General features: G+C 46.3%; 1 protein-coding gene across 1 annotated transcript in view; it reads right to left on the reverse strand.

Moving 5' to 3' along the window:
- Positions 1-13,886, reverse strand: part of atf6b (activating transcription factor 6 beta) — a 127,640-nt gene that overhangs the window by 10,940 nt on the left and 102,814 nt on the right. The window contains exons 13-15 of the mRNA XM_059971271.1: positions 11,428-11,495; positions 7,586-7,697; positions 2,659-2,743 (exon numbers count right to left, since the gene is read on the reverse strand). Of these exons, the coding sequence (XP_059827254.1) occupies positions 2,659-2,743; positions 7,586-7,697; positions 11,428-11,495 (265 nt within the window). The remainder of the gene's footprint in view (positions 1-2,658; positions 2,744-7,585; positions 7,698-11,427; positions 11,496-13,886) is intronic.

Consider the following 13,886-nt stretch of genomic DNA (forward strand, 5'->3'; position numbering starts at 1 on the left):
TTTTTTTTCCTATTACACCCAATGGGTCCCCCATTACGCAGACAAGGCACGCCCCCTGGTCAAGACTACCACGTTTCCCCTCTCTGCTGAGGCCCGCGCGGCCTTCAGCTGCATTAAAGAGGACATTGCCAAAGCTACGATGCATGCAGTGGACGAGACCGCTCCCTTCCAAGTGGAGTGTGACGCCTCCGATTTTGCTCTGGCTGCTACCCTCAATCAGGAAGGCAGACCAGTAGCATTCTTTTCTCGCACCCTCCAAGGCTCCGAAATTCGGCACTCCATGGTGGAGAAAGAAGCCCAGGCCATAGTGGAGGCTGTTAGGCACTGGAGGCACTATCTTGCTGGCAAAAGGTTCACCTTGCTGACCGACCAGCGCTCGGTTGCGTTCCTGTTCAGCAACCAACAGCGGGGCAAAATCAAAAATGATAAGATTTTGCGGTGGAGAATAGAACTCTCCACCTACAACTATGATATCCTGTACCGGCCTGGCAGACACAATGAGCCCCCTGATGCCCTATCCCGGGGAACATGTGCTAGCACACAGCTCGACCAGCTATATGCCCTTCATGCACAACTTTGCCATCCAGGGGTCACCCGATTTTACCATTTTGTGAAAGCTCGGAACCTGCCGTACTCCCTGGAGGACATCAGGACGATGACCAGGGACTGCCAAATTTGCACTGAGTGCAAACCGCACTTCTACCGTCCTGACACGGCGCAACTTGTCAAGGCCACCTGCCCTTTTGAGCGACTGAGTGTTGACTTTAAGGGCTCCCTTCCCTCCACTGACCGCAATGTGTTATCGACGAGTACTCTCGGTTCCCCTTTGCCATCCCCTGCCCCGATACCATTGCCACGTCCGTCATAAAAGCCCTGTGCCAGCTCTTCACTCTGTTCGGATATCCCTGCTATATCTACAGTGATAGAGGGTCCTCCTTTATGAGTGATGAGCTGCGCCAGTACCTGCTAGCTAGGGGCATTGCTACTAGTCGGACCACGAGTTATAATCCCCGGGGTAATGGACAGGTGGAGAGGGAGAATGCCACAGTGTGGAAGGCCACACTTTTAGCCCTTAAGTCAAAAGGGTTGCCGGTCTCTCGATGGCAGGAGGTCCTCCCTGAGGCACTGCACTCTATCCGCTCTCTGTTATGTACGTCCACCAATGCCACCCCTCACGAACGCCTATCCTCTTTTCCCAGGAAGTCTGTCACTGGGACCACCCTACCAGTTTGGCTGACGTCCCCGGGGCCAGTGCTGCTCCGGAAACATGCGAGGAGCAATAAATACTCCCCGCTGGTCGAGAGGGTTCACCTTCTACATGCGAACCCCCAGTATGTCTACGTGGTCTTACCTGATGGGCGGGAGGACACGGTCTCCATCCGCGACCTGGCACCCGCAGGTGCAGCAGACCACTACCCCGAACATTCCACGGTGACTATGAACCCTGTACCTGAGGTGACACCGTGTACACCAGGCCCTACACAGACTCCTCACGACACTTATATACCGGGCGTTTCGTACGCATTTATACCAGGCACCTCGCACATGCGTGAGGGATCACCGGCGCCTAGTGGGCTGGAACAGGCACAACCTCCATCTCCTGTGCAATCACCAATGTCGCCGGCATCCATGCGATCACAGCCGGTGCTACGTAGATCGCAGCGACAGATTCGACCACCTGATAGACTTGACTTGTAAGAAACTTCGCCACATGGGGACTCTTTTAAACAAAGGGGGGGTGAATGTGGTGAACTACGTGTGCCTGTCTGGACATGCCCTTGCTGACTGCTGCTGTGGCTCCTCCCACAGACCCCTGTATAAAGGCGATCTGAAGCCTATGCTCTCTCTCTCTGTCTCCAGGACGTAGTATGATGGTCACTGACTCCTGGTTCCTTCTTCCAGTCAATAAAAGCCGATATCTCGCCTTATGTCTCAGTGTGAGTTATTGATGATGCATCAGGTTCACAAACATTTTCTTGCAACTGTGTGTACTCACTGTAATTCACTGTTTTTCCCTCTATTCCTGCTGCAACAAAGTCAACAAATTTCATGTCAAATGCCAGTGATATTAAACCTGATTCCAATCAATCTAACTTTTCCCTCCTACATAGTCCTCCATTTTTCTTTCTGAGAGTCTCTTAAATATCCCTAATGTACCTGCCTCTGACATCACCATCAGCAGCACATTCCACACACCCAGCACTCTGTATAGAAAAACTACCTCTGACATCCCCCCGCACATTCCTCCAATCACTACAATTATGATCATTGCATTAGTGATTTCCACCCTGGGAAAACGTCTCTGCCTGTTCACTCGATCTATGCCTCGTCATCTTGTACACCTCTATCAAGTCACGTCAGATCCTCCCTCGTTTCAAAGAGAAAAGCCTTAGATTACTTAACCTATAAGACATGCTCTCAGATCCTGGTAAATCTCCTCTGCACCCTCTCTAAAGTGTCCACATATCCTTCTTACAATGAGGTGATCAGAACTGAACATGATACTCAAGTGTGGTCTAACCAGCCTTTCATAGAAACTAAGTTATGCCCCTCGTATTACCCATATTCCCCACATATTAGCCACAGATAAGCTGATATTCAGCTCCACTTTAAAATGATGCACAAGGTGGGGTGTCTGGAGCAGGGCAAAATGCATACCATTCACTGGCATAGCTGGCATGACCAGGGACATCTTTGGCCGGTTGGTCTTGTTGTGACTGATGGCAGGCAACAGCAGATGGTCCTGCAGAGAGAAGAGCACAAAATGAGGAAGCAAGAGACCACCTGATCATACCAACAACACACGAAGACACTGAATGTGCTGGGTAGGTTGTGACAAATGTTGTGGACAACTAAAACTTAGATGGAAGCTGTAACTAGGAAATATAAAGATCTTTATTCTCACATCAGGCTTCCATGAGTCTAGGAGAATCCACGAGAACCGACATGATTGTTTTATGCTTCTTCAACACTAAGATAATGATAATTCAGTAACCAATTTTTGTTTACTTTTTGCATTACTTATCTAATTTTTAAAATGTATTTTCTTATTGTAATTTGTAGCTTTTTTAATGTATTGCACTGTACTACTGCTGCAAAACAACACATTTCACAACATACAATGCAGTGCAAAAGTCTTAGGCACAGATAAAAAATCCGCTTTGAAGCAAAACTGCTTTAAAAAATAATTGAATGTTTCTTACTATCCAAAAAAGAAGCACCAAACAGTAAAAATAATCTAAATCCGTAAAAAAAAACCTAAATCAAATCAAATTTGGTGTGACCTTTAAAACTGTTTCAATTCTCTTCGGTACAATACACTGTCACGCAGTGTTATAAGACAATCAACTAGTTAGGCTGTTCCAAGCATCTTGGAGAACTTGCCACAGTTCTTCTGCTGCTGACTCACTTGTTCCTGTCCCTCGAGGTGATCCCAGTGGTGCTGAGACCAGGGCTCTGTAGTGGCCATACCATCTGAAACCAAATAGAATATCTAGGGTGCTGAAGACTTTTGCACAGTACTATATGCCAGTGATATTATTCCTGATTCTGATGTAGCTATATTTCAAGTACCTATATATCAATTATTATATTAACTATAATTCAATGGCTATAATCACATTAACATTTGCAACTGTAACAAAGTGCTTTGAGAGTTTGGTCGCGGTCAGAATCAACGCTTCCCTAAACAAGGATCTGGACCTGCTGCTGTTTTCCTTTTGCCACAATAGATCTACAGCAGATGCTCTCCACTCACTCTTGGATCACCTTGACAACAGAAACTCCTATCTGTAGCATTGCTGAAAGCTAGATCTGTGGCATTCAAGACTATTGATACAGAACTAAACAAGTCCAGGTAAGAACTTCGGAAGGCTATTTTAGGGGTTAAAAAAGCAAATCCGATTGAAGTTAAGAGACAGAATCAGATGTAAGTGAGCTCTGGCAGAGTTTACAGGCCATTACTTCCTACAAGGCAAAACCTAACATCACGAATGGCCGTGATGCTCTACACCCAGATGAGTTCAATGCCTTTTATACACTCTTCGAAAGGAAGAATCAAACTACATCTGTGTGAATCCCTGGTGAGGCTGTGATCTCTGTCTCAGAGGGTGAACTCTCATGAGGAGTCAGGCTCTGATGATGTACCAAGCAAATGGCCGGTGTGTTAAAGGACATTGTCAATCTCCCTCTGCTGCAGTCAGAGGCTCTCAGCTGTTTCAAAAGGGCGACAATCATAGCAGTGCCCAGGATGAGCTGGCTCAACGTCCCACTACAAACTGTCTATCGCCACAAAGTCTACAGCAAAAAAATCTCACTGGCTCTCCACTTACCCTTGGATTACCCAGACAATAGCAATACATGTGTCAGGCCGCTATTTATTGATCACAGCTCAGTGTTCAACACAATCATACCCTCAATTCTAATCAACAAGCTCCAAAACCTGGGTCTCCGTATCTTCCCGGTAAGACTTCCTCACCAGACGACCACAGTCTGTGCAGGTTGGAAATAACATATGCTCCTAACTGACAATCAACACTAGTGCATCTCAAGGACAGTGCTTAGCTCATCTCTCTACAACCACAGCTCGGCACAGCTCAAACGCCATCCATAAATCTGCCGATGCCACGACTATCCTTGGCAGAATCTCAGATGGTGACAAGGAGGCGAACAGGAGCAAGATAGATCTGCTGGTTGAGTGGTGTTGCAGCAACAGCCTGGCTCTCAGCATCGGTAAGACCATGGGATTGATTGTGGACTTCACAAAGGGGACGCCGAGGCAACACACATACCAGTCCTCATTGAGGGGTCAGAAGTGGAAAGGGTGAGCAGTTTCAGGTTCCTGGGTGTCAACATCTCTGATGATCTATCCTGGTCCAATATATTGATGCAATTACAAAGAAGGCACGACAGTGGCGATATTTCATTAGGAGTAGAGTAGACTTGCTACATCTCCAAAGACCCGTGTAGATTTCTACCGATGTACTCCGGTGAGCATTCTAACCGATTGTATCACCATTTGTTATGGATGCACCACTGCACAGGATCAGAAAAAGCTGCAGAAAGTTGTAAATTCAGCCAGCTCCATCATAGGTACAAACCACCGCAGCAACACACACAAAATGCTGGAAGAACTTGGGTCAGGCAGCATCTATGCAAATAAACAGTCGACATTTCAGGCTGAGACCTTTCTTCAGGACTGAAGAGGAATGGGGAAGACACCAGAATAAAAAGGTGAGGAGAGCTGGAAGGTGACAGGTGAGGCCAAGTGGGCTGAAGCAGAAGGATCCCGATAGGATAGGAGAGTGTACCACAGGAGAAAGGAAGGAGGAGACCCAGAGGGAGGCAGGCAGGTGAGCAGAGGCAAGAGGCTAGAGTGGGGAATAGAAGAAGAAGGAAGGGGAAGGGAAAACTTAATTTTACCATAAGGAGAAATCAATTATTCACGGTTGGAGACTACCCAGATGGAATACAAGGTGTTGCTTCTCCACCCCGTACATGGAACGAAATGTCGGAGTGGGAATGGGAATTAAAATGTTTAGCCATTGGAAAGTTCTGCTTATGGCAGATGGAGAAGAGGGCTCGACAAAGCAGTCCCCCATTTAGGGATGGGTCTCACCAGTGTAGAGGAGGCCACGTTGTGAGCATCGCACACAACAGATGACCCCAGCAGATTTGCGGGTCAACCAGTATCTCACCTGGAAGGACTGGTTGAGGACCTGAATGGAGGTGATGGAAGTGGTGAATGGGAAGGTGTTTTACTTAGGCCAGTTGCAGGGATAAGTGCCCGGAGGAAGGTCAGTGGGGAGGGACAAATGGACAAGGGAGTTAGGTAGGGAGCGATCACTGTGGAAAACAGAGAAGGTGGGGAAGTAAAGATATGTTTAGTGGTAAGATCCCTTCAGAGGTGGCAACAGTTGCAGAGAATCCCTTTGAAGACAGTGGTTGACGTGTTGAATGTGGAGGCTCATGGGTTAGTAGATAAGGACAAAACTCTCACAGTTAAAGTGATGGGAAGATGGAATCACGGAGGATGCTTGGGAAATGGAGCAGACACAGGTCAGGACAGCATCCATAGTGGAGGAAGGTCTTTCCCTTCCTTCACTCCCCTTTGAAGGATCTCTGATGTCCTGCAAAGGAAAGCCACGTCCTAAGAACAGATGCAGTGGAGGCAAAGGAACCTGGAAAAGGAAATGGCATTCTTACAGGAGATAGGATGGGAAGACGTATAGTTAAGATAACCATGGGAATTGGTAGCTATAAAAGATGTTGGTTAACAGCTTGTCTCCAGAGATGGAGACAGAGAGGTCAATGTGTCAGAAATGGACCAAGTGAATTTAAGGGCATAGTGGAAGTTCAAGGCAAAGTTGATGAAATTGATGAGCTCTGCATGGGTGCAGGAAGCAGCACCAATAGTCATCAATGTGGCAGAGGAAGAGTTGGTGAGCATCGCCTGGGAAGGCTTGGAACACGGACTGTTCTACACAGCTAACGAAGAGGCAGCCATAGCTGGGCCCTTAGTCTGGAGAAGGTGGGAGCAGCCAAGGTAAAAATTGTTGAGGTTGAGGACCAGTTCTGTCCGATGGAGGAGTGTGGAGTTGGAGGGGGACTGGTTGGTTCTTTTATTGAGAAAGAAGTGGAGAGCTTTGAGGCCTTCCTGATGGAGTACAGAAGTGTTATGGGACTAGCCTCCCCAGCTTTAAGAGCACCTTCAAAAGGCAATGTCATCCATCATTGAGCACCCAGGGCATGCCTTCCTGTCATTGCTACCATCAGGGAGGAGGTACAGGAGCCTGAAAACTCAACTCAATGTTTCAGAAACAGCTTCTTCCCTCCCGCCATCAGATGTCAGACTTCTGAATGGACAATGAACCCATGAATATTACTGCACTATTTTTTGTTCGCTTTTTGCACTACTAAAATTATATATATATATATATATATATATATATATATATATATCTATCTATCTATCTCACTATAATTTATAGTTTTATTATTTCAATGTACTGCTGCCGCAGTGGTTTCACGACATATGTCAGTGATGTTAAAGCTGTTTCTGAATGTACCTAGGTAAATTTACAGAAGTACGTTTTTACAATGGTAGCACATCCCAACTAGAAGAATATTCAGTGCTGGTATCTCTTCTACAAGCTCCTGAGTACAAACTCGAGCACCCAGAATGTACCCCTTGTGTTACAGTGTTGTGGGATGGCTCCATCAGGATACAACTGACCAGGTTAAATGACACAACAGGTCTGTGAACTGTGCGTTATGTGACAGGGATACACCCTTACATCTGACACAACAGATCTGTGACCTGCGTGTTATATGACAGAGATACACCTTTAAAACTGACACACAGACCTGTGAACTCTGCATTATGTGATGGGGATACACCTTTAACAATAACTATTGTTTTCCCCTCTGTAGTTTCAATGGGACAGAGTCTGAATGTCCCACTCCCAGTGATTGACTAATCCAGCCAAAGTACCAGTTGGAAGTTCAATTTGTGTACAGCTTTTACTTGCTGAAGACTGTTTCTCATTAGACTTCATGCAGAATGACAGAACCCCGGAATAGTTACCCTTCGGAAAGAAACCACGTAGAAGGTGTCTTCCCTCCTGTCGATAGCGTCCATGAAATCGTAGTAGCTCTGCTCGGGGCTCTGGTACACCTGCAGCTGGCTGGAGGTCAACCTGTTCAGCAAAAAGAACAATGAGGCAATGGGGCACAGATCACAGGAGGGGTGAGGGGCAATGGGGCAAGTTGGTAGTCTGCACGTTCTCAGTTCCAGTCACCTCATCATTGGAAGGACGTGGAAGTTTTAGAGAGGGTGCAGAGGAGATTCACTGGGATGGACCTAGATTAGAGATCATGTTTCATGATCCTGCACAGGTCCAGAGGGCAGCTTGAAAAACCCAGACTCTGTAAAAGAGAGGACCCGTCTAGTGGCACAGTCATCGTATATGCAATGAAGAGGATGGCAGCAGTGATAGGGGGCACTGTAGTTGGGGGGAACAGATGGGCGATTCTGTGGATGTGAAAAAGAAACGCAGTTGTTAGTTTGCCTCCCAGGTGTCAAGGTCTGCGATGTTTCTGAGCACGTCCACAATATCCTGAAATGGGAGGGTGAGCAGCCAGAAGTCGTGGTACATACACTATTTGTACCAACGACATAAATAGAAAACGGGAGGAGGTCCTGAAAACAGAACACAGGCAGTTAGGAAGTTGACAAGTCCAACTTCAAGGGTAGTAATCTCGACATTGTTGCTTGTTCCACATGACAGTGAGGACAGGAATTGATTGAGGTGGCAGGTAAATGCATGGCTGAAGAATTGGAGCAGGGGGCAGGGATTCAGTTTTCTGGATCATTGGGACCACTTCTGGAGCAGATGTGCCAGCACAGAAGGAAAGGGTTGCATTTGAATCCGAGGGGACCAATATCCTTGCAGGCAGGTTTGATAGTGCTGTTGGGAGTGGTTTAAACTAATAGGTGGGAAAGAGAGATGGGAACCAGGATAATAGAACTGAGGATGACCCAGCAGGTTTACATGTAGATGATGGCTGGGTGTAACATGTTGTAAGGAAGGACAAGCCAATGATTGGGTACAAATGCAGCAAGAGGCAAAATTCAAAAAGGTGATAAATGTAGAACTGAAGGTGCTATATTTAAATGCATTATGACATCGTGGGCATCACTGGCTGAAAGAAGGAAAAAGCTTGTGCTTGAGCCTACTCGGAAAAAGGCTATCTTAGATTGGGTGTTGTGTAATAATCCAGACCTTATTCGGGAGGTTAACGTAAAGGAACCCTTGGGAGACAGTGATCATGATATGATTGAATTCATACTGCAATTTGAGAGGGAGAAGCATCAGTCACATGTGTCAGTATCTCAATGGAATAAAGGGAATTACAGAGGCTTGAGAGAGGAGCTTGCCCGGGTGGATTGGAGGAGGGTACTGGAGGGAATGATGGCAGAGCAGAGGTGGCTGAAGTTTCTGGGAATAATTCACAAGGCACAGAATATCCCACAGAAGTAGTTGTTCTCAAATGGCAGGGGTAGACAACCGTGGCTGACAAGGGAAGTTGGATGATTGGGAAGTTTTCAAAATCCAACAAAAGGTAACTAAAAAGCCATAGGAAGGGACAAGATGAAACACAAGGGCAAACTAGCCAATGATATAAAGCAGGATACGAAAAGTTTATTCAGTAACATAAAGTGTAGAAGGGAAGTGAGAGTTAATATTGGACCACTGGAAAATGCTGCTGTGTTAGTAATGGGGGACAAAGAAATGGCAGATGAACTTAATAAGTACTTTGCATCAGTCTTCACTGAGGAAGACACTAGCAGTGTGCCAGGGGTCAGGGAGCAGGAGTGAGTGCCAATGCTATTAGAAAGGAAAAGGTGCTAGGCAGCTTCAAAGTACTTAAGGTGTATAAGTCCCCTGGACAAGATGGACTACATCCCAGAGTTCTGAAATGGGTTGCTGAAGAGATAATGGATGCATTAGTCATGATCTTTCAAGAACCACTTGATTCTGGCATGGTCCTGGAGGACTGGAAAATTGCAAATGTCACTCCACTCTTTAAGAAGGGAGGAAGGCAAAAGAGAGGAAATTATAGGCCAGTTAGCTGAACCTCAGTGGTTGGGAGAGTGTTGGAGTTTTCCATTAAGGATGAAGTTTTGGAGTACTTGGAGACTAATGATAAAATAAGTCAGCATGGTTTCGGTAAAGGGAAATCTTGCCTGACAAACCTGTTAAGAGTTCTTCGAGGAAGTAACAAGCAGAGTAGCAGTGGATGTTATTTACTTGGACTTTCAGAAGGCACATGATAAGGTGCCACATGAGACTGCTTAACAAACTAAAATTAAGTGGCATTTTGGCATGGATAGAGCAATGGCTGACAGGCAGGAGGCAGCGAGTGGGAATAAAAGGGGCTTTTTCTGGTTGCCTGCCAGGGACTAGTGGTGTTCCTCAGGGGTCAGCAACAGGACAACTACTTTTCACATTGTTTGCCAATGATTTAGATAATGGAATTGATAATTGTGGCAAAGCTTGCAGATGACACAAAGGCAGGTGGAGAGGTAGGTAGTGCTGAGGAAGCAGTGTGACTGCAGAAGGACAGACAAATTGGAAGAATGGGCAAAACTGTGGCAGATGGAACAATGTGTCAGGAAAGGTATGATAATGCATTTTGGTAAAAGGGACAGAAGTGCATACTATTATCTAAATGGGGAGAAAATACAAACATCAGAGGTGCAGAGGGACTAAGGAGACCTCTTTCGTCTCCCAGGAAGGTTTATTCACAGGTTGAGTCTGTGGCAAAGAAGAGAAATGCAACATTGGCATTCATTTCAAGGGGAATAGAATATAAAAGCAAGGAGATAATGCTGAGGCTTTATAAGACACTAGTCAGGCTGCACTGGGAGTATTGTCAACAATTTTGGGCCCCATATTTCAGAAAGGATGTGTAGTCATTGGAGAGAGTCCAGAGGAGGTTCACAAGGATGATTCCGGGAATGAAGAGGTTAACATGTGAGCAGCAGCTTTGGGCCTGTGCTCACTGGACTTTAGAAGGATGCAGCTGGGGGGAGATCTCATTGAAACCTACCGAAGATTAAAAGGTCTAGATAGGGTGGATATGGAGAGGATGTTTCCTATGGTAGAGGTATGAAGGAATTTTTTTTTTTAGCCAGAGAGTAGTGAAACTGTGGAATGCTCTGCCACAGATAGCTTTGGAGGCCAAGACAGTGAATAGTTTCCTGATCAGTCGGGGCATCAAAGGTAATGGTGAGAAGGTAGCTGTGTGGGGTTGAGTGGGGTCTGGGATCAGCCATGATGGAATGACTGAGCAGACTTGATGGGCTGAAAGGCCTAATTCTGCTCCTATGACTTATGGTTTTTATAGGAAAGGTTGAACAACCTACAAGCTTTACACTTTGGAGAGAAAGAGGGTGAGGGATGACTTGATAGAGGTGGTTGGACTTCTTCTTCCCCCAGGACAGGAATAACTAATTCAAAGGGGCATAATAAAGTGATTGGAGGAAAGTACTGGGGCGGGGGGGGGGGGGGGGGTGTCAGAGGCAAGTTTGTTTTTAAACAGAGAGTGGTGAGTGTGTGGAACGCCCTGCCATTGCAGGTCGAAGGGCCTGTACTGCGTTGCCCTGTTCCATGTTGTGGAATTAGTTTCTACTGAAGTCAACATTGACGTATGTGGGCTGAAGACTTTTACTGGCAACTCTACACCATCACCACTCCAGGCAGTTTTGAAGATAAGCACCTTTCACCTCATCACAACATCTCAGATCTTATTTCCCCTCAGTGGGGTTGCTTTGCATTAGAAGAAGCCACATTGATAGTTGGTGTAGCATTGACAGTTGCGGCAGTGTGCTGTGTAACCATGGTCCCAGTGGCCACCACTCACCTGGTGTCCGTGTCGGCAGACTGCGCTGGGATGAAGCGTGGCAGGTTGATTCTCCGCTGCTGTGACCGCTGCCAAGGAGAGCACATTGGTGAGTAACAATCGGCATCAATGCCAGGCCTCCTCCCCAAACACGCCCAGAGTGAAACGATTGTTTCACTTCATCCTGGCACACAAGTTCCAGTTTCTTTCAATGATCCGCACTGTTTTTCAATCATAGAAAAGATGAAGTGGACAAGAAACTTCACTGTGGATTGGAGCCGGAGAGGCTGCTGTGACCCACACTCAATGATTTCTTCCCCTCTGCCATTAGATTTCGGAATGATCCATGAACACTACCTCACTGCATTGCTCTCGTTTTGGATTCCTATTTTATTACATGTAGAGATTGGCACAGAGAGCCTACTGACACTCCAGTGTGGTGCTGAGTGAGTGCTGCCTTGCTTTTCAAATAAATCAAGAACCCATCAGCTGTCAAAGACAATTTCACATGGTCTGCAGGAGCCTGAATTCAGATTCATTCTTCTATCAGCAGTACATCCAGACATGCAGTTAAATACCTTCTCCCTCCCTCCTATCAGATTCCTGCTTCTCCAGCCATTTACCAGGCTTCACCTATCACTTTCTCCTTCCTCTTCACCCCACATTTTCCCTCTGGCACCTTCTCTCTTCCTTTTCAGTTCTGGTGAAGGGTCTCAGCCCAAATCATTGATCATTTACTTGTTTCCTGTCCGGCCTGCCATGTTTCTCCAACATATTGTGGGTGTTGCTCTGGATTTCCAGCACCTACAGACTTCCTCGTGCTTTTAGTTAAATACATTGTGTTATTCACTGATGACTAAGGATGTGTTGGGTTAACCTGCCAAGTGTCGCCTTACATTCAGGTGCCAACACAGCACGTCCACAATGTTTGGTAGGACAATAGAAGCAACAGCAAAACCGGTCCCTTACCTCGCTCACAGCCACACACCCGTCGCCAGGCCTGTACAGAAGACTCAAACTCAACGATTCAGGAACAGCTTCTTATGCTGAACCATCATATTTCTGCACCATTTAATTATTTTTGTGATCTGTAGATTTTTATGTTTTTGAGCAGTACGGCTACACAAAGCTGCAAGTTTTGTAGCATGTCGGTGATATTCAAGCTGATTCTAATTCTCTGGGGAGCTCTCCTCCATATTCCAAAGAACCAACATTTAACTCTCAAGCAGGTCAGTAAAATGACGTGATCTGGCTGCAGTCCCTTTGTTGAGGTAACAGCATAAGACATAGGAACAGAATTAGGCCATTCAGCCCATCGAGTCTGCTCTGCCATTCCATCATGGCTGTTTTATACCCCTCTCAACTCCATTCTCCTGCCTTCTCTCCGTAACCTTTGAAACCCTGACTAATCAAGAATCTATCAAAATCTGCTTTCAATATACCCAATGGCTTGGCCTCCACGGTCAATTGCACAGATTCACCACTCTCTTGCTGAAGAAATTCCTCCTCATCCATTCTAAATGGACGTCCCTCTGTTCTGAGACTGTGCCCACTGGTCCTAGACTCCCCCACTATAGGAAACATCCTCTCCACATCCACTCTATCTGTGTCCTCTGGTCCTAGACTCCCCCACTATAGGAAACATCCTCTCCACATCCACTCTATCTGTGTCCTCTGGTCCTAGACTCCCCCACTATAGGAAACATTCTCTCCACATCCACTCTATCTGTGCCCTCTGGTCCTAGACTCCCCCACTATAGGAAACATCCTCTCCACATCCACTCTATCTGTGTCCTCTGGTCCTAGACTCCCCCACTATAGGAAACATCCTCTCCACATCCACTCTAGCTGTGTCCTCTGGTCCTAGACTCCCCCACTATAGGAAACATCATCTCCATATCCATTCTATCTGTGTCCTCTGGTCCAAGACCCCCACTATAGGAAACATCCTCTCCACATCCACTCTATCTGTGACCTCTGGTCCTAGACACCCCCACTATAGGAAACATCCTCTCCACACCCACTCTATCTAGGCCATTCCATATTCAATAGGTTTCAATGAGATCATTCCCCTCAATCTTGTAAACTGCAATGAGTACAGGCCCAGAGCCAAATGTGCCTGATGCGTTAACCCTTTCAATCCCGGAACCTTCTTGTGAACGGTCAAACGGGGTACATTGCCTATGTTACTACAGTGACACTCTCAGCGGCTGTAAATTACTTTGGAAAGTTCTGACATGGACTTAGAAAACATTTTCAAAGTCACTTTTAGAAACAGCATACCAGCTGTAAAAATCCATAGGGCTCTGGTAGGATGAAGTAATTCCTTCATCTACCTTCCTTGCCCTTTGAACACCATACACAGCAGAAATTGGTGTGTGGTTTAGATATGAGACTTTGCCCAGGTAGAGTTGGGATAGGTCGATCTTTGGACAAAAGGAGAGTCAAGCTGCTATGGCAAGCAGCCAGGAAAGTGATCA

Source organism: Hypanus sabinus, chromosome 5 (assembly GCF_030144855.1).
Source record: "Hypanus sabinus isolate sHypSab1 chromosome 5, sHypSab1.hap1, whole genome shotgun sequence".
NCBI classification, from domain to species: domain Eukaryota; kingdom Metazoa; phylum Chordata; class Chondrichthyes; order Myliobatiformes; family Dasyatidae; genus Hypanus; species Hypanus sabinus.